Source organism: Egretta garzetta, unplaced genomic scaffold, assembly GCF_000687185.1.
Source record: "Egretta garzetta isolate BGI_Z169 unplaced genomic scaffold, ASM68718v1 scaffold334, whole genome shotgun sequence".
Taxonomy (NCBI): Eukaryota; Metazoa; Chordata; class Aves; order Pelecaniformes; family Ardeidae; genus Egretta; species Egretta garzetta.
In genome coordinates this window covers 422495-444886 of record NW_009259431.1, presented here as the reverse complement: position 1 = coordinate 444886, position 22392 = coordinate 422495, and the positions used below count along the sequence as shown (strand labels likewise).

The 22392-nt window shown below is 36.9% G+C and overlaps 1 protein-coding gene across 1 annotated transcript in view; it reads right to left on the bottom strand.

The window, feature by feature from the left end:
• Window positions 1-22392, bottom strand: part of LOC104124721 (guanine nucleotide-binding protein G(q) subunit alpha) — a 98138-nt gene that overhangs the window by 14486 nt on the left and 61260 nt on the right. Inside the window, exons 4-6 of the mRNA XM_009637090.2 lie at window positions 20742-20896; window positions 8221-8349; window positions 7117-7246 (exon numbers count right to left, since the gene is read on the bottom strand). Coding sequence (XP_009635385.2) covers window positions 7117-7246; window positions 8221-8349; window positions 20742-20896 — 414 coding nt within the window. The remainder of the gene's footprint in view (window positions 1-7116; window positions 7247-8220; window positions 8350-20741; window positions 20897-22392) is intronic.

Here is a 22392-nt window from a genome sequence, read left to right as displayed (position 1 = left end):
AGTTCAAACTAAAAATAGCTGTCCTGGGTTTCACGTAATTATTTTCATTTAATTTTAATACATTAGAATTTAACTGGAGTATTTTTTAACAAATCAAGCAATGTTGATCTTTTCTACTTGGAACAACCATCAATCAAAAGAACGGGCATCCTTGCACAGTGCCTTTACTCAGTACTTGAAGCACAGAAACATCACAGAAAACCACCCTACAAAAGTTCCTTCAGTTTCAATTTGGAGTTGAGCTCAGGTACTGAAGCCCTCGTTTTCTAAATACCCTGTTTTGCCTTCATACAAGTGTTACTTCTGATAAAATTGCAAGACAGTTCTTCAGTGTAAATTAAGCACTGTGAAGGTAGCTCCATTAATTCAGATATCCACCAGATATTTCAGGGTTTTAAAGAAGCTATGGCAAAACCTCATGGCATGACCACAAAGATGCCCCCCAAGGAAACGAACAAACAAAAAATCTCCTTTCACTTTCCACAACTATTATTTTTCTACTTAGAATTACAGAAGAATTTATGTTGGAAAGGACTTGTGGAAGTCATGTGGTCCAACTCCTTGCTCCTAGCAGGACTAACTTTGTCATTAGGTTAGGTTGCTCATGGCTGTGTCCAGTCAAGTGCAGAACACCTCTCTCCAGGATGGAGATCTGACCCCTCTGAGGGGTCAGATTCTACTTCACTCACTCAAATGTAGCTACCATCTTCCAGCCCTCGTGTTCTATAAACACCAAGCTAAACACAGTTTTACTAAGGGCCTTAATTTAGACTATTACGTCACTAAGTTTTAATGATCCCCTGGGTGGTAATGTTTTGGACAAAGCATTTTTAAGAACAACTGTCTTCACAATTTAGCTCCATGCTGCTCCCAAAAGGGACTCCATCAGTCACAAGTCCCTTCTCCCTTCCATTTCTCCTGTTCCACTTGTCTGAGTACCCCCTTGAATTCCTGCAAGGTTTGTGCAATGGCTTTTGGAAATGTTGCTTGAGTCACTTCCATATCTACTGGTACTGTTCACATCTCGGAAATACAAACATTATGCCTTCCTCCTGCTAGTGCCACGCAAACATCTGTGACTGGTAAATGAACCTGCTGTTTTACATTTCAGAAACCTTGAAGACTTGATGGGGGATCACAGCTGCACTTTGCTCCTGAGTAACACCCACTGCTTTAAAAGTTTATGAGCTCAGGATAAATCTGTAAGACATCGGAATTCTGAACACAGGATGAGAACGCATTGAGTTATAGCAGCAGAATTCTCAACAATGCAAGCAGCAGTCCTCACGCAGCTCTGGCTGCTACACCACTGTACATCACACAGCAGCAATGGAGCACGTCTATGCAAGTTTTCTGGGGAACTCTTTCTGTTCAGAATGAGGAGAATGGTATCACATGCAGAAGTATTTGCTGGAGTATTCTAAAAATGGCTGATCAAGACTGGCACAAAAAAGATTCAATCTGGTTATGGTATCAGGTTAGATGATGCAGGCCCTTAAAGCAGACAAACTGTTTGGTTCCATGTGGTAAGGAAGTAAAAACCAGTGGACCAATGAACACAAGACAAAAGCGAGAACCTGGGAAAATTATCTTTATGGCACCATTTTCGTGGATGTCAGTTGAGCAATATGGCATTTGCCAAGATGACAGAAAAGACAGATCCTAGGTAACAGTGTAACATGTGCGAAAGGAGGACACACAGGAAGTAATGGCAATATTAGACATAGCTTGAAGGCACATGTCTAGAATTCCTTAAGCCAAGGAATCAATTTTGCTATTATTTTAAAAACTCACTAATTCTTAAGCCATTCCAGCCTGCTTCATACACTACAAACATTTTCAGCAAAAACTGCAATCTGGGATCAAACCTGTAAATACAGGAATTACAAGGAGGTGGTACTTTCTATAAAACTTTAATACAAATTGGATGACAACTCTTGCAAGGGAAAGGAAGGTAATACTTGTTTAAGAGAAATTCAGTTACACATTATTATGTTAAAACTAACAATTCTGGCTGCAGCTAAATAAAATAATCTATTAAGATACAGTACAATTTTTTTAAAAAGCTTTAAAACCCCCAAAATCTTAAAAAAAAGCTTTAGAACAAAAGCTTTTTTAAAAAATAACAGTATGATGCTTGACAAGAATATCCTCCTTTTCTGATTAAAAAGAACCAATAATGGTTCTTAATAAATCTCTTAAAAGGGTTGCAAATTACCTGTCTGCATAAGATATATAAATGAATTAGACCTTAACAGTAAAATTGGTTCTATTTGCTTTGTTATACAAGGCCAGTGAAAACCTAGCAGATAAACCACCTAAGAAATCCAAGTTTTTATAGTTATATTAATGTTAGTATTTTAACAAAAGAAGAGACACGTCAATGGTTCTTTTACAGGCGGTTTCATTCATTAATGAAAAGAAATCGCTTAAGATGTAAAAAAGTGAAAAAACATTACTTTCCTAAGGCACAGAGATGCATATATAAGACATTTGTAGGTATACAGGATACACAGTATATATTTATAATGCTGGGCATTAGTGAAATTCCTTACTCAAAAATCAAACTGGAAGGAGTATTAGTTGTAAATATTAGCAACATTTATCCCCAATCCTGTTAAAACTTCACATTTTACAATTGTATTTCTATTTGGTTTTAAATCAAAATGTATCAGCTCTGACCAAAACAATTGCAACTGGCATTTTTCCCCCAATTTTTTGTGCAATGGATGTTCAGGGTACTCATACTGATTTACTTCTAAAAGTTATCTTTTACCAATGAATACTTTATGCTTTCCAATGCCTTTGCAGCTTTGCAGCCTCTGACAATACCCGGGGAAAGACAGTATTTGCTTTTTGATAGTTTAGAAAATTCCAAAATTTCACTTAGCCTATTAATACATTCATTTAGCTGAACTGAGATAATTGTATCCTGTCTTTTCTGTTTTTCCTTTGGGAAAAGGGACCACTACTTATAAAAAGCCCACATTTTCCTAATGGCCACAGACCTATACAAGCTATATGAAATCATATACACCCTAGGACTTTTAGTGTGATAATGTGGAATAAAAATATGTACAAGCATCAATAAATACTGTCCTTTATTTTGCCGTTGCCAGGTAGTTAACAGGCTCCGCCAAGGTAATGAAAACCTTTTTATGAAACCAGATTTCACAGGCATACTGTGATGTCTCTCTAGTCCTTCCATAACTGCAAGTAGTTACTGGTTCTCTTACACAGCTGGAACTTGTTTTTGCATTTATTACACTGAGACCATGAGATTTTATGTTTAGAAGAGCTATCTGTGATACATATTTAAATGCAGCATATCCTGGAATATGGATTAATATATGTTATCTAGGAAAAAATCCTTTATTTAAGAAAATGAGTTGACTTTAAAAATGCAAACGTTCTAAACTGTGCTTTTTGATAAAACTGCAAATTTCTCCAGATCTGCTGGTATAATTCAGAGCAAAAGCCTGAGCTAGAAGACATAATACATCATAAATTAATTTACCAGAGGGATGATTCCTTTATTTTTTATCTCACCTCTAATTCTGTCAGACTTTTCTGAGAAAGTGAAAAGGTCAAACATCTGATAATTTAACTCATAACATGTTCTCCTTCGTCACATCATATCAGACTGAGGGACGATTTACTTAATTTACAGTACTATTAATGTAATTAGTATATCATGTCCTCTGGATCAAATTTTGTCCTCATTTCCACCAATGAATCTAGACAGACTTACTGTTTTATTAAGGGCAGAATTTGGAACAGTTAGCTATCTCTCCTTTTACATGTATTTAAGAAGAGAAAGGCATTTGAAAACGGTACATAATCATAATTTTTTGAGAGATATGTTTAAATATATATAAATATATAAATATCCTTAGCAATTCTTCTTGTTTTATATTTACGCACCAAAATCAGATGCTTAGTTATGCACAATCTAGACATGTACTTAAGAGAGGAGAGATTATGTTGTTTCTGAGTATTGCCTATTAGAAGAATCATAGTTAAAATATAGTTGGGCAGCCATGTGTGCTTTTCTTTGGGATTGAAGCCCCCAACCCTTTAGCTGCAGATCTTTGTCATGGGAATGCAGTTTCATGGATGTGTCATTTAAGAGTCACCCTACACAGGCAGCCTGAGCACTCGTCTTAGTTTCTACGTATGGTGCCCCTTTACAGAGTAGTTGTAATATATTCCTCAGAACTTTTAATACTTAACTCCTCCAAGGGCATGAAGACAGAAACAGTTCCCAGCTCAGTCCCACATACACCCCGTGAGTAAAAGCCTTCAGAGACACTAGCAAAGACTCCAAACTCAGTATAATCTCATCTGATTTATAATCCAAACGTATTTCTCTTGAATAATCTAAACAAGGGAGGAAATGGATTTACAACTGAGAGTCTATCAGGCACTACATTTTGAAATACAAATCCAGTCATAAGGGCTCTAAAAGCAGTTTCATAACGATGAAGAGTCATATAAACACACATGCACCAAATGGCAAATAGTAATTCTTACAGATTTCTATTTAACTATGAAAATGAGATAAATGAAAAAATGGATTAACTAAAAAGAATGCCACAGCTGATTAAAAAGTTTTCTTTGTAAAAACATACTACAAGGAAAAATACTTCAGGCAATAACATGCAGTGGACTAATTAGAAAAAGAAAGTAGGCCATCTTACAAAAATCATACTGTTTAATCAGGCCATGAAAGCAATGCAAAGGGAGTAGCAGAACACTGCAAGTTGTCGAGTCAGATCTTTTAATTTCAGTAAGAGGCACACAGATCAAAGGAGGATTAGATTCTATCATAGTATCACACTGTTGACACACATACTAAGAAAGTAGGGCATTTACACACACACTCTCACTCTGGTGCTAAAATTTCAACACTGTTTCTCAGTTTAAAGGTAGGGTGCGAAAAAGTATCTCTTGGCTGATTACCGAAGTCTCCAAGTTAAATTACTGTCCTCCCTACTGAGCTTGCCACACCCTAGTGAATAAAAAAAATTTTTTTGTGGGTAAATCTCTTACTTCAAGGTGTCAACTAACATGCTTAAAACCTTTTCCCGTATTTCTGCCTCACCCACATTCAGACAAACTACACTTTGCTTTATGCAGAATAAATAAACCCATTCTTCTCCCATGTGTTCTGGGACTGCAATGTTTAGAGACACAAGGGAGGGAAAAGGAAGGGAAGAAAGCAGTGCTCCGGTATACCAACAAAATCTAGACAGACAGACTACAGCTTGCTGAAAGCCAGAACTAAGCTGCCCAGATAGGTGCTTGGCTCTAAGACAGCCTGGATCCATCCCAGAACTAGAGTAACACAGGCCTAAGGCTCCTGGAAAACAAACACTGGTTTGAATTAAAGTTATTAACATATTTTAAACTGAAAGACAAAAAGGTTCAGAAGTTTTCCACTCAGCAGCGAGGTGGAAAAACCATCTGCAAGACAATGAGGAGTTTTACAGCTTCTGCATCCACGAAGTGTTTTGAAAGTGAAAACTTGAAAAATCAAAACAGCTTTATGAGTAAAGTGATCTCTTTCATAATAGTTGAAAAGTAGTTATAGAAAAGCTATCACAACTTTAGGCATCACTTTGGTCATTGGAGAGCCCAGAATGTAAAGGAAATCTTCAGCTGGGTGTTCTATTCGGTTCACAACATGCAAAACCTTTTTGCTTACGTGAACACAGAGCAAGACTGTATACTCTAAATAATTCAGCCTAGGGGGATACTGCTCCATCTTCCACAGTAGGGATGCTCTAAGTCATGATCTGCGCACCGAAGTTATCTGACAAACCAGAGCAAGGGTCTGAGCAAGCCACCTAACTAGAACAGAACACACGTAATAGGGAACCAGTCTGGTAAACCTCTCCCTGTGAGACAGTTCGTACAAGAACTCCCTGTAAGAAAGACAGTATGAAAACACAGTGATAAATAGCTAACATCAGGAAGTTTTGAAGTTTATTTTGGATCGTAAGAATAGCATTTGAAAATTACCGCAACTCATTTTTCTTTACATGATTTCCAATATATTTTGTTTTGACTTGTATAATTAAAATGCTTAGTATTTCTGTGTTGACTTTGGGACAAAAGAATAATGCAAACAAAGACAGAACCAGGCATTTCTGGCTTGGCTTGAAATGAGCCAAGTCTGACTAAGTCCTCTTTTCATCTACACATGCCTACCTTGCAAAATTACAAAAGATGAAGTTGGTGCAGATTACATCATCATTTTTGTAAATTCAGCTGTAAATGATATAGTTGACTATATAACTAACATAATACTATTTTTCTTTTGTGGAAAGACTATAAATGTAAAAGCTTTCAGAGCTCCCAGACTTAATTAAACAATGAATCCTGAAGAAAGTTCAGCATATAAACATGAAATGTCCAGGGACACCTTTTTACCTTGTTGTGTCAACCATTCTCTTAAGCAGTGAAATTGACATGTATGCAGCCATGAAGAACACTAAAATGTTTCTTTTTTTCACCTAACTTTTGTAAGTATGTGTTAAAAGACTTGCATAGGACAGTGCCAGTGACTAACTCATAAAAGTTTGATGAATGACTTAAAACAGCCCTCAGGAAAGACAAAAAAATCTAACTGATCTTCCTACTCTGTAAAACTGCATTCAAAATACTGGATGCTAGTGTGCTTTGCCGCCTCAGCTCATCCACTTTCTTACTTCTGTTATTTTTTGAAATAAAAATACAATATAAATCCCATGCTTTAAGTCAAAGGAAAGAAGTTTACTACTTCAGGGTCTGGTTCTAGCAAGAATCTGTAAATTTTGTCTTAATTTCCACCACTATTTTTGCGGCTCTGCCACATAATACAAACTGCACAAAGAGCAATTCTCTGTATTCAGCTGTATTCCCCTTCAACACAAAATACATAGGTTTCTTTGAATCCTTCATGGAGCAGATCAGCTTTGTCATATTTGAAGGCTGATCCCCTCCTCCTGTAGTGCTTCTTGCTCCACTGAGGGCAGTTGTGTACGACTGCTGGTAGATGGTTTTGAAAACACCTGGGACTGGACAAGTGAAGTTATTTTTTAACACTGGTGTTTTTTGCTGATGCTTGCTTACCTCATTGTCTGACTCCACAAGCACTTGATCATATTCACTAAGTGCTACTAGGAACATGATAGATGTGACATTTTCAAAGCAATGTATCCATTTTCTTCTTTCTGATCTTTGGCCTCCTACATCCACCATTCTGCAAAATTAACATCCATATCAACTCCATGAATACCTTAACAGATAAACACACAAGCACATACACAATGACAAAATTCAAGAATTTAGTTGAAAACACATTTTGGTTTGTTTTTCTTAATTATTTTTTCCACTGATATTTAATGGAATTTGTTGTAAGCAGACAGTTAATCATATTTGCTTTTAAGTCTGATGTGTTTTCTGTATTTAAATTATTGTGGGTCTCAAAACCCTCAGATTTCTGAGATACAAAGGTCTCATGAGCCATGATTCAGCAGTATGTCCTGTGTATTCAGCAGAAACAGATCTGAACAGAATAGACTTGGTGGTCTGCCTTTCCTCCCCACATTACTAGAGTCAAAATTCCCAACTTGTTAAAGCTGCCCCATTTTAAGAGGACAAACAGAATACAGTATGTACCTACTAAAAGTTTTTATAGCCAAAATTAAAACTAAAATTTGCTTGCAAAATATTCACACTTCATCCTGTGTCTCAGTGTAACTAAACACAGGTGTCTAATTTCCAATTGCAATTGCACTGTTATTTTTTAAACAACTGTACTTGCACTCAAGTGCAAGTCCTGATTTCTTTCTAAAGGAGAGCAATTTATGTCTAAAAATCAACTACCTAAGTGGTAACTTTGTATTCCATAATTTACATGAATTATGAGGACACATGACTGTATTTTCAGATTATTATTCATAGTGAAACTTTGACATATATTATTGAAAAGTTGATAATAACTACCTTCAGAAAAAGACAAACCTAATTGTCTTTCATCCTTTTGACATCTTTAACATCAGGTCCTTATTATATGTGGACAATTACATGAAAACATAATGACCAAGCTCAACTTTTAAAAGCATAGAATAATTGCTTTTTATGTACTTTTAACCAATATCCTGTACATGGTATTACTAATGTAAAAAGCAACAAAAGAAATAAAGCAAGTGGATGTTAAAACTTTTTTTCTACCTGAAAATGACGCTTTGTAAGTCGAATGGATATTCAATGATCCCCGTTGTTGGGACTCGAACTCTGAGCACATCTTGCTGAGTTGGCAGATAGGTGGAATCTGCGATGCGGTCCAAGTCGTTAAGATAGCTATAGTCAGGGGCTGTGGGGAAAAAAGAAATACAACAGAAAAAAACAGCTTTATCGGCAAAAAAGAGGGGATAAAGTATAAAAATGTGCTCCATCCTCCCTTCCTGTACGGTTGCATAGCTTCAAGTAAATTCTACAAAAGGGTAGCATAATTATTGTTTTTTTCATAAAACTTTGCTTGGCTTTCACATGTAAATTCACCAAAGATTCGACGTTTTCAATTACAGAATTCTAGGCAATTTAGAGATAAATAATATTATAAAATGTGTGAGAAATACAGAATTGCACAGTTCTATTTGAATATGTAATATATTTCTTCATAGTCTTTCTGCAGTGTCTACACAGATACACGGATAGACAAACATGAATCTCCAAAGGAACAATGAACTGCTATAGGATAGATCATTATCAGTCATAAAATGATAGGAGGACGAATGGTATTGTTTGGAGATCAAATTAAAAAAAAATTTTAAAAAAGGGAAAAACCCACCCACAGACAAATAAATAAACCTCTCCAGATCTTGTTATCAGAAGGCAGCACTGATTATTTAGCGGGATCTCTGGCACCTGAAGGTTCTGCATTCACACTGAAACTTCTGATTAAGTTAATAAGCCTGCAGTACATGAAATACAACCCAGTTGGTTAGCAAACAACCCAAAATTGCTATAAAATTGCTTGTAGAATGTCCATGAACTACAACACAAACCTCTTCTGCTATTGCTTAATGGTGGGTTTCAACCATAAAGCACCAGTGTACTGGAGGTTTTAATTAATTCTCATAAAAGAGATGCTTCAAAAATGAAGTGTACCAATGTTTTTGTGATAAGTCTGTTCAGCTCCAGGAGCTGCACACTGCATGAAATCAGTGTACCAGGCAGCTTGGGGTCTCCCCATGGTAGACGTCTGGGAGAAAGACTGATGCAGGAAATTAAGTTCTTGGGCATTTGGTCACTTCCCAGCACAAGAATGACCTAGAACTAGCCACAGAGAAGATAAATTAACCTATGGATGCCCTCATTCATTCTAGAGGAGGAAAGCAATGGTCTTGTAATTTATCAAAGGGTGATGAGGTATCACTAAGCTCTGAACATGCTCTTTTCCCTGTAGTTATTAGTGAAGGTGCTGTTTTTAAATAAACCCCCACAAGAAATAATTAGATGCCTTCTAGATGCTCTGAATGATTTCTTAATGCAATAGTGAGAGCAAGTTATCCTGAACAATGACAGGAACAAAGCAGTTTGATTACTACCTTACAGCACGAATACAGAAGAAATAATTCTGTTAGGTCTGGGAGGGAGCCAAAAATATTATCAGTCTCCCTCACTATGATTTTATTCATGAAATATTAATCCAATAGTAAACACTGAATGTGAGAAAGTTACACATAGTTACAAAGATGTATTGAACCATGTCTCAGATCATTCAGAAGCTACTACTCTGAAAATATTTTCTGAGAACACTGATTAGAACATTGATAAGAAAACCGCTTGAGAGTCTGAGCCCTTCATTTGCCCTCAGGCATTTTACACAAAAAGCAGAATGGACAAACACATAATCGGTTTGTTGGGGGGTGGAGGGAAAGTGTAAGTGAGCAAAATCCATCACCACCACAGTAAGAATCTGACAGAGACCCTGAACTAGCTTCTTTTTCCCTCCCGCCTCCCAAAAAAATGGTTTGGTTTTGTTTTGTGACTGTACTTTGGAAGGGTACAAAGAAGCATTTGTGGGTCATTACATGCTACAGTGGTGTTCACGACAGCAGGAGAATTTTAACTGAACAAACTGGTAGGTGGCCATTTACACAACTGTCTTGTTGCATTCCTTTGGCAAGCTTCAGCTGTGGGCTGCAGCGTGAGGCTGGTTACTGCACCGCTGCACCATCAGCACAGTTTACATGTTACTAAGAAACACTGTAATGCACATATGGCTGATTTTAGCAAGACAATAATGCAAAGGGATATTATTAAATAGTTAAATCTCATTTGTGTTACTGGAAACCATTAAACAGGAAGAAGAGTATTTCTTTTCTTGTCCTAACACAAGTCCCTGATGCCATTAAGTTCCAGAAGCATTAATTTATCCTTAAAAATACTGATCTTCTCCTCATCCTCTGCTCAAGTTCTGCTCATCCAATTACTAAAAAGTAACCTCTTCACTCATTTCACCCATAGCACTTCACAGAGCCTATACAGTCCATAGAAGAGTCCTTATGCATCCTTACGGAGTCCTTTTTCTTTCCCTAGATTTCTTCACTTAACAGATCAAAGGATGTTCGTCTCACTAAGAAGTGTTCTAAATTATACATTCAAACCCAGAATCAAGGAAGCAGTGACAAAACCCGTAACAGTACCTCACAGAAAAAAAAATAATCAGGTAACAGACACAAAATCCTTTAAAAAGACAATCTTTATGATACTGAAAAATCATAATCAGAATCTACAGTCTAAAAGAAGCAATTTTGAATACAGCCTCCATTTTTTTGTTTTTGAATAATGATATTTAGTCCCTACCACTTTTCCTTCTAACTTAAAACTTAATAAAATTATTGTATCCATTTATTTAAATGAAAATGTCCCAGTTCTTTGTTGCAAAACTTTACTTTTAAATCTTTTATTATTGTTATTTTCATCCTGTGAGCACACAGCAAACAGTCAATGAAATTATTTTTAAGTAGGAAAAAAATATTTTTCTGTTTTGATTTTTTTTTTTGAACAGACATTTCTGCTGAAGAATTGCTGGAATTCAGATTTAATTGAAGTTTGTCCATTGTTGCCCTGAAGCAAAGGAGTAAGTATTTTCTGCTACTGGCTTTAAAAGTTCTACAGATTAGTTACACTTCCTGTTACCATATGAGGATACGTAACTTCACATTCTGCTATCAACTTCAAGGGGATTAAACATGTTTCTGAACATCAGATTTGCCTGCAGCGGCAACACAAAGTTCCCTTCGAGATACTCTAAAATTACTGAAAATTCCTTAAATCTCTCTTAAAATACAGGTAACCTCTAAAACAAAGTAACACAATTAATTAAAAAAAATCTATTATCTTTGGGTAAGAACATGTATCATTGGGATTGACACCAGAGTCTTTCTTTTCCATTGTACCCACTGCTTTGTATCACATCTGAAGATTTTCGGTATATTGCAGAAATGAATTGTCTCTCATCAGTTGGATGTATTCTTCCTAAAATGCCAGTGTGAACAAATCAACACACTTATGCTCAATACGTTATCAGTATTAACTGTGTAACACTATGCTTCTATGTCAACAGTACTACAAAAACCCCAAGATGTCGTATCTTCTCAAAGCACAAGAACAGATTGTTGCATTGCATTGAGAGATGGGGCGACAGTCTGATTTTTCTGAATACCTTATTTGTTGAGTTGACTCACTATTTCAAAATGCTGAGACTGTAAATGAATACAGGTGACTACATAAAAAAGACAACTGAAATACCATTAACATTTAGAGACATACTACTAGCACACACAATGTTTGCATATTGCTATTATAGCTGGTCCTGTAACACTGAAAATTTAGGATTTATTTGGTTTGTCATAGTTTAATTCACTGCCACGATAAAGATTTATAGTTTCAAATCTTCCTCATAACAAAAAGGTTGAAATTCTAACTTTTTTTTTCCCCTTGTGAAAGCTGGGGGTTAAAGAGATTCCCAGATCACCACGGAAATGCAGCACTCCATGCATAGGCTTTCCGCATCCTACAGCTTCTTAAAATAACTATTTCTTTATTTTTAAATTAATTTAGCAAGCAGCAACTTTAAATAAAAACATCAAAATATGCTAGCTAATGCTAATTCTTTTCCACCTTCAACTGTGCTGGCTCAAGCCCCACTCTAACTGCACCTCTGCCCATCCCCAGCTGCCAGCTGTTTCACTTGTGCAATGCCTTGATAACAAGTTTCTGTCAAAATGATCTGGAATAGTGAAGAAACGCTACTGAAATTGTTCACATTAAGCTCGTTTATTTGATGGATACCGGCTGGGGTGTGGGAAGTCCATAAGCTCAAGCAGGAAGGCAGGGTGGAGTTACTTCCTGCACTGGCTTATCTGCAACCAGAAGAGGACTTACGAAGCCAGGGCTATGTGAAATGGCTCAAGTCTCTAAATTCAGATGGGTGAAGAGTGAAAGAAAATGGAAATTTTTATTGACTTTTTTGTGTATCTGCTTATTAAAAAAACAATTCACCATGGCTTTAAAGTGCTTATCTAATGCAGCCCCTAAACAAAGTACTGACAAATATATCGCTCACCTGGGCAAACAAATCCTGTGCACGTACAAAAAATTTAAGCACATAAGAGATATGCACAGGGTATTTTAGGGTAAGTGCCTGACTCAAAATGTATGCACAAAGGGTGCAATCAGCTTTTGCAATGCAACCAACTCTTTAGCATATACTAGAAACACTTGGTAATATACATATACACATGTACTCTTGGTAACAAACCACAAGACTTGTCATAAATGCGAACTTCCACAAAAACAGCATTGCCAATAATTGCCCAAACCATATGCTCCCTGAGTTTCTTAACTTCAAAATTTAAAATCATAATAATGATATGCATATCGGAAATACTCTGGCAACTGTCCTGAGGGCTAGTCCAAAAGCAGGTAACTACCAGCCTTACCCTGGGGGATTCAGCTGTACAGGTAGCAGCAACTGTGCAAGCCATTCAGGTCCAACTATATGTCACTCTGAGTTTATTTTTACCACCTGCTAAGAAATGCCTTCCTTTGATGAGATACACTGTAGCTATATGGCCTCCCACCCAAACAGTACCTACTCAGCTAGGCGCTACTCAAAGGAATAAAAAAGGGAAAATTGCATAAAATTACTTTAAAAAAAGAAAAAAAAGCCAAATCACATAGGTCTGAGTAAATTCGTAGTACAGACCAAGTTTAAAAAGTTAATTATACCTGTAATTAGTTTTGTAAAAATGAATTTTAGTGGCTGCTGAGGTAATTTTCCAGGGGGTTGCCATGGCGACAGGCAGACGGTGCATTACCGAGGCAATGCGTGTGTAATGAGCTGCTGGCCGTGGCTCTCCCTTGACGTCAGGAGAAATAGCCACCGACTCGTAGCATGCTTGTGATCTGCACGCTGACCAGAAGCGGAGGAAGCCTTTTGTTTCCCAGTCAGCGCTGCGAGAGAAGTACTCATTTTTAATGCACTTTACACCACTGGTGACAAGGCAAGCCTGCAGTCAGGGAAGCTGCCAGGCTATGGAGGTGCTAACGATACCCTTGAAAGGCAGCAGGTTTGAAAGGCACTGTTTGTCCACGTTTTGAAACAAACAGCAGGAGTGGGACCATGGGAGTAGACTGACTGGCTCTGTACTTTCCTTCATGCCTTTCCCATATTGAAGTCGGGCAAAGAAGTGAGACTGCTAACCTTAACAAACAGACCAGAGCTGTTCTAACCAATAACCTTCTTCAAGAAGTCAGACATAACCCCTGTCACCATGAACAGGTAGCTCAGCTTTAATTCATTTCCCAGAGCTACATCAGCTAACAAAGACAGACCATCAAAACTTATTTGAATTTACTTTCAGCGAATGAAGCCTTGAAGCACCTTCAACATGAAGAAACACGGTGCAGGCACTTCAAACAAAGACCCTCCTCCAGCCATGGACTACTGTTTTCCAGCATCTTTGAGGTTAGATTTCTGTTGCAAGTGATCAGGTGATAAAGCAGCATTTTCTCGGGTATAATTCCATAAGATGAATTTCTGTGACCTACTAAGTTTAGTGTATAGCATAATTAATCAAGAGAAGGCATTAAGGCAGACAAAGGTTGAAAAGCTACAACCTTCATCTATAACACTTGTTTCCCTTTCCGAGGTTAAAAATGAGATTGCTCTGTTCAGCAGTACTGCCTAATAACTCTTCCCAAACTCGGCAGGCAAAGCTGGTGGAACAAGATGTTGAATTAATATTCACTAGCACACTAATAAACCCTGTGCTTGGAAGGAGTCTGCCTGCAAGACTTGTGAGCACAGGAGAGGTCCCTGGGGAGCAGAGTGCCTCACAAATGCACTGCTGAGGAGAAGGGATCTGCCTGGCACCACACCAGAAACACTCCAAGAGAAATCTCTGAAACAAAACCAAACATGTTGAGCTACAGGTAATTATTGGCACTGATAAAAGGGTCAGCCTAAAACCAGTAAAGATGACTTGTTATCACCCAGCCAGCAAGCAATGTGACTGTTTCTTAATCTATACGGGGAGAATGAAAGTACAGGGGAAGAGGGAAGGGACAAACCCCAAGAAACTCGACAAAGTTTATTATTTAACATAAAGTTTGTTGGGCAATTTCAGTGTAACCATGGCTATAAAAGCAAGGCTTACCAGCAGCATTTCATAAGCAAATGCTTTCACTTTGTTCAACCACATGTAAGACAGATACCGCATGGCTGACTTTTTCCAGGTCTGATAGTAACCATAAACATTTCATCTTTTCAACCGTAAAGCTCTCAGGTTTAATGCAAAAAAAAAAGTATTTTCCTTCAAGTTAGGACAGTTGATAGGTATGACCCTCTGCAAAATGCTCTCTCATACACATACAGTGGAAGTGCAAGTGAAAATAAAACCCTAACCAAAAATCTATGACTAAGGCTAATTAGGCAAACTAACAAGATTTGATCTATCTATGTCCTTTGGGGCTACCCTCCATACTGTTGTTGGGGTTTGGTGTGGTTTTGGGAGGGGTTGGAGTTTGTTTGTTTAGCAAAACTCTGAACTGGCTGATGAGACTACCCCAAACTAGCACTAATTTTGACCATGTGCTGGCAAACAAGCTTTGAAAGGGAAAAGCGTTTTTCTGCATTTTTGAAAACTCATACAACTTGTCTTTCAACTCCACATATGCAAAATGTTAAAGTTGCTGTAGCAGGATTTTTTCCTACCTCACAGAGCTGCCAGAATAACTGACACAAGTGTCCTCTCTGCTAACAAGCAGCAGCACAGTAAATGGAATCAATTTTCAGTGTACAAACACAAGCTGTGAACAAAGCTAAGTGTAAACAAACATTGGCCTCGTTTGCAGAATTTCTGTAGAGGTTTGCATTTTAAGCCTCTACACCCCTGGTGAAAAGTTGAGGCACGTTTAGTTTCCAGAACTATCTGATCTTAATCTAAAGTAAACACAATAGAGCTAAGATCTTTACAGTGAGGTAGGAAGATGTCTGGACTGTGTCCTTTTTATCCTTCTCCCACCCAAATCCTACCTAGCTGTCTCCCTCAATTTCCTACATGGCTAAAAGCCAACCTTAGCAAAGGCTAAAAAAAGTAAGTAATGAAATTAAAAAATGCTTCTGCAAACTTTTCTTAATAGGCAATGTGGTTTAAAAATTATACAGATATCAAAAACATGTTCGGTACTGCATGAAAAAAAGGATCCTGAAAGAAATACATACTGTATACTGCTTTAAATAACCCCACTTCCCTTTTTGAATTTCCCTAGTTCTGTTGCATAATATTTAGTTTTTCTATAGGATGCAGTGCTTTTGTACACAGCAGATTTCATGCCCCATCTTTCTTCAGACCTTCCTTTTTTGTATTTGGGGACTATTATCTAAGGCATAGGATAGGGTTAGGATGGTTCTGCTGCTAGTACTTAATCTTAATCTTCAGACCTTCATTTTTATTTACTGTTTTTATCTTACTGCAAACTTTACAGATGTAAGGCTGTGTAAACTGTGAATACAAAAAAGCAGAATCTACCATCTGCAACACAAATTGCCCCCAAATATAGCTTTAGAAACTTCAAGTACATTTTTACGAATGAAGGGAAGAAAGATTCAATGAACAATATTAAAAAGTTTATTAAATAATTACATGCTTACATATCTTATAAATTAAGAGTATATATGGTTTTCTCATGCCCAAAAAATGACTGTTACACAGATACCACATAGGCAGTTTTTCATAATTTGCTATACCAGTGTCAGCCACATAGCAGGTCTCAATTTAGGACAGTATTACTTCTTCTGAAATGCTCACACAGATCTATGATGCCCTAAGAACTCCCTACAGCTTTATGAAATAGAAGAATAAATGTTCTGATCACTAGAGGCAATACCAGCAAACGGAGTGAACTGCTGCAGTAGAAACTTAAGATTCATACACTGATCTTTCCCTTTGTGTGCCCCTAAGCACATCTTATTTAGCATGCAGTAATTCCATTGAAATGCACCTGCTTCAGAAGTAGAACATGGAAGCAAAACGTTATTTTTAACGGACAGGTATAAAGGAATCAATTGTTCAGCTGAAGTTACAAAAACCTTCAAACTCAGACAGAATACTGTCATACAAAAATTACTAGATGACCAAAGCAGTACAATTCATGCAATAGTTTCACAAAAGATGAAACATGAACTTTAACAAGCAGACATCATTAGGATTCTTCTCTTCCTTCCCTGTTAACAGCCAGTGATATTCTGAAGGCGTCTCTCATTACGTGGTAAAACACTGGAATCTGCATTTCTGTACTAAATGTCCAGCTAACTCAACTTACATGATCACAGGTATATGCACAGCTGTATAATTGTAGGAACTAAGTTGTTAAAGGTGATAGCAAGTGCAGAAACAAAAGCCTGAGGGACTCTCATGTATGTATGAGAATGCCATGGCATGTATGACTAAAGCAGTGCATGAAATAATAACAAAGTGGGGTACTGAATACCCACTGGCATAGCTAACAGACTGGGGTAGGAACTTGAGTGAAAATTATATTCAATTATCTGAATTGTTAAACACACAGCCATGGAAGGGAAACTGAATAGCCGTCTTTGGTGCTTGTGCAGCCACTAGAAAGTCCTTGGCTAGAGGTACACAATGACATACTACTTCCATTACATGGAGCCAGGGAAAGACGAAGGTTTTCAGCAGGGCTCTGGGGCACTTTCCAGTTCTATACACTTCCCACTTTTTCTTCATGAAGGGAAAGCCCTTAGTGTCATATGGGAAAAAATGGTGATGAATCTCCACCAAATTCTAGTTGCAACCCAAATTCTGCAAGTTGTCACATAAATATCAAATGTTACTTATGACAATTGTCTCTCTTAGTGACAACAGTAAGACTGTTGCCTCTCCTTTCTTCAGGCTTTGAAAAACCATGATATAATCAGACTGTTGACTGGTAACCTGTTTACATTTGGGTTAAGGTCTCACACCCTGTACAGTACAGACTGCATGATCTCATCTCACACAGCTATTACTTAAGACATTCCACAGCGTGGTGTTGGCTTACATCTGTCTCACACTGTGAACAGTATCATAAAGGGAAATGGTTTAGTGGTAAGTGGCTAAGTCTCCCTGGTGTAGGGTATATGGGAAGTGAGTAATCTCTATTTACCTGATGAGCTCTTCACTTTACCACAGGGAAGTCTAGAAATTGTTTTTAAAAACAACAGGAACATGCAACCTTCAGAGCATCCAATGGCAAGGGAAGAGAATACAATGTATTTGCTGAGCTTCCAAGAGGTTCAAATACACTCTCATGATGGAGGAAATTTTCTTTCTTAGACCCTACCCTCACCTCTTCTGGTAAACACGTATCTGATTTATTCTTCTAGGGTACTAGCAGCAGGTATAAAAACATCAAAAGTGTAGCTAGCAATGACAAAGCAGGTCAAAAGATGACAGAAAGTGAAAGTATAGAAACATAAAGGATGTATTAGAAACCAGAAACAGAATTAGAAACAATAAAAGAAACAGAAAATACAGAGGAAGAGATTTAGGAAGACAATGTGTAATAACATTGACAGGTGAAAAAAAGCAATACAGGGAACAGACTGAGAATACTACTACTATAAAAACACAGGGGAAAACTACTGAGAAGATGAGAGGCTCATGCAAGAGATAAATGAAGAACGTTTGTGAAATACTGACACATATGCTTAAAAATATTGACTATGCTTACAAGACATATTGACACATATGCTTACAATAGATCTCCTGGACAACAAACCATTTTGGTTTATAGATCAAATCAGAATAAATTACCAAGACTTACCGAGTCAGTGGCCACTGGGTGCTTATTTCTTACTGCCTTGTGAATCCCAGTAGTAAGTTTTAGGCATTTTGTTTTCTTGCTTTGTGACAGCAATTTAAAGCTAGCAAATTGTCTTTTCTTGGGGTGTTTTATTGCAAAACAGACACACTGTATTTTTGAAACAATGTTTCTTTGGTTTCTGCTAATTGCTTTTACTGGACTTACATACCTGAAAAAAACTCTACTTGCAAGCATAAATATACAAGAGGCTCTTCTAAAGACTCATATACAGTGATTCACAATTCTAATTTAAAACAGATTTTGCAGAAATTCATAGTACGAGCTATAATAGATTATACTTAAAGTCAACAGATCTGCAAAAACCCATGTGCAATTGCTAAATAAATTGAGCTTGAAAAATAACTGATCAACTAGTACATTTACTTTTTGCAAGGCAATGTACTAGCAATTTGCTTCTATAGCTACTTAATTACTTATTCTCTACTATTTTTAATACTACTCCTAAGATCCACTGTGATGACAATTTCATTGGAACTAGGTCAAAACTATGGTATTCAGCACAATCTGATCTGAAGTAGCATCAGACGATTATTTCCTACGTTGCAGAGTAAGTAATTCTATTTTTAGCCTCTAAGGCAAGCACGCAAAATACATACATTTATTTCAACTTTAAAAACAGTATCACATGTGTTGTGGAAACAAAATTAGGACCTACAAATACAAGAAATTCAAAGTGTAAGGCAGACTCTGCTTCACATTCTACTTATGTTTGCTGCTCATTTCAGTATGGAAACAATATAAAAGTGTATCGTCAGTAACTTGTCTCTGAAATTTTCTTTTCACCATTTATGCACCCTAAAGTTTTTCACTTTATGTAATATTCTCTTTGTTTTCTTACCACTAAAAACCAAAACATGGTATGGTATCTTTGGGGAAGTGAGAATCTAAACAAAACAAGAGAGATGCCACTCTGCACCAAGATATGCATATCAAATGATAAAAGTGATAGGTTGAGAAGGTAACCAGCTCCATAGGACACCGAACTGCATAGGACAACAGGAACCCTATACATGGGGCAAATATAGCAGGAGAACAGCTTGGTGTGGTGATAACATCAGACCAAATCTGAGACCTGTGTCAGGCATATGCAGCTCTTCAGCTGCCTATATTGCATCAGCAAGATACTAGTAAGTTTGTCTTGACTAAATCCCATATAAAGTGTTGTGCTAGGTAAGAATCCTCAGGCTATTGTGCAGACAAATGTCATCCCAGGCCTCTCATGTCTAGAGCCCTGTTCCAATGAGCTTAATGGAAGCTTCATGGTGCCCTTCTGTTCTTCTGTGCTTTCCTCCATAGGAGGCTTCCATTCATGTACACCTGACAAATGGAGACTGGAATGATACGATATCATCAGAATAATTTTCATAGCTAATACAAAAATTCCTATGGAGACCATGGAGGTTTTTGCCACAGCTTTAATAACTATGCTATATTTTTTAATGATGGTCAACATCAAAAGGTCACCATCCCTTACCATCATCAATTTCTTTGACTACAGATGAGAAATTTTATGAGCTATATGCTACAGTGCTAAAGAGTAACTGAATATTATGGAGTCAATCTTCAGGCAGTCCTCAGATTCCTGGCCCAAGAAACTGAAGGCATAACATTTCAGACATAGTTTAGTCACATATGCGTTTTTATTACTGTTGATCCCTTAACATGGGAACCCTTAAACAGGGTTTAACTTAAAATGCTTTTCCTGTTATCTTCATGGCAGCAATGTTCTTTAAAATTTAGGCTTTGTTTCCATAAAAGAAAGGCAGTTCAATAAAATGCAAGAACACCAAGACTGCAAAAGCAATCTGTGAGGGAAAAGGGGAAAACCTAGGAAAACAGCAGTTCTGGGGCATTATAATTTTTATTAATTGTATAAAGGTCCACCTTGATTGCACTTCCCAGTATTCACTACTGTCATACTGCATGAAAGTATTTTTGTCCAGCTTGCATTTGTGAGTTTACGTCAGAGGAGAGTAAGGGCTTGAGCAGTTGTAACAAAAGAAAACAAAAACATCAGTGACTGACTATCCTGAGTTACAATCTTACTTTAAGACTTCAAATGATCACAGCCTGTCATTCTGTGAAACAAACACAGATATAACCCTAAACCAGATGTACTCCAGTCCTTAAAGTATCCTCTGAATTCAATTTAACAAGTGTATATTCAGGTATGTTCGAGCTGCATATGCATAGAAATGTGTACACAGATGTATAGTATAAGAAGCTAAAAAGTAAAAATTACTTTGTAGAGACAGAAAATGTTATATAGTTGTTTATAGCCACCATGTACTTACTATTTAGTTGAATCTGATAATTGATACTCCCGTCGTCTATCATAACACTCCTGAATCCCAGGGTCATTCCATAAGCTTCTTATTGCATCTACATATGGGTTTTCAAAAGTTGACACCTTCTCTACATCGACTTCTCGAACTAACTGTGCATGAGCCTAATTCAGAACAAAGAAAACAGTAAAATTTACTGAATTTTCTATGTTTGCAGATAGCTCATATACAGTGAACAAGATTAACAGGATCATTTTTCATATTGGCCATCGATGTGTATATGCAATTTGAAAAATGAAGTACCATGAAGAAGGTTGTGAAGATGGAAAAAGGAAAAAAATGTTGTAAGGAGTTTCAGAAATGAGGAAGAACAGAAAAAACTTCATTTTTTAATGGTAAGTATATAGATCTCGACAGGGATCAGAGTATTATTTACCTTTCATGCTAAAAGACACAGTTAAACAGAATACCTACAACCCATTCCACCAGCTGGACTAGTCATTAGCAACTGTACCCAGGACCCTTGGACAACATAAAGATAGAAAAGACAGTAAACCCCCCCAGAATACTCAAAAATGGATATTTTACCAAAATCTGTATTCATGTTAATGAAATTAATGATGGTGTAGGAAAGAAACAGTAATGTCCATTTATTGGGGAAGACCTTAAAGTAAACGGTGAATGAATGCAAATAAAAGTACTAAGTAAATTATGAATAAATGCTGATACAGTGTGTTCAAACAAAGACAAATAGTTCTAAATATAATATTATGACAGAAAGTAAATTAATAAATGTAGATATGGGTCCTTACTTCAGACTGTGCTTACTCCAATCCAGTATTATTTAGATGAAAAGGATGAAGCATTCACATTAAAATTTGTATTTAATTAAGTTAATTTTAAAGAAAGCTTTCGTTTTTATTTTTTTCAGGTACAACCGTAGAATATTATAAAACATGCTTTTTAAATGATGGCTAGTTAACCAACTTGACAGATTTAGACTCTGATGGTAGCTGACAGAATGGAAAGGAGGGAAGGAATTTGCCTTCCAAAGAGATTGCTAAAACATGTTCTTAATGTCACCACAAACATAACAGAAGTTACTACTGAAAAAGAAAAGCGAGATCATTAGAAATTGTCTCTAGTTTCAATCTGTACTATAAATTATGGAGATTCTTAAAAAGTAATGTCTAAAATTGGGAGTTGCTAATAGGAAATCTTCCCTAATAAATCCATCACCCTCCCAAATACTTAAAATTTACTTACAGCCAATAGAGTCAGAACTACCAAAGAAATATAGCAGCATGTTTTCTAATTTGTTCTGGTAGTATTATGTACATGTTTCAGTAACAGATACACAAATGTATGTATCTGTGTAGAGAGATATACACATGTAAACTACACACACACAGAGGTAGAGAAGACAACAGATGCTTGGTCAAGCAAAAAACCTGAGGGATTCAACTCATATCTAGTCTGCATTTGAGCTGAGGACACAAACCTCTTTCCATTTTACATTAGGTTAAGGTATACTGAAATGAGTGTTCTTGTTATTTTCTAATAAATTTATCCTCTGTTTACAGACATACAATCCTCTCTCCTCCTCCCTTTTTTAGACAGTCCAGGAAAATGATGCTACTGCTCATTACTTAACAAAATC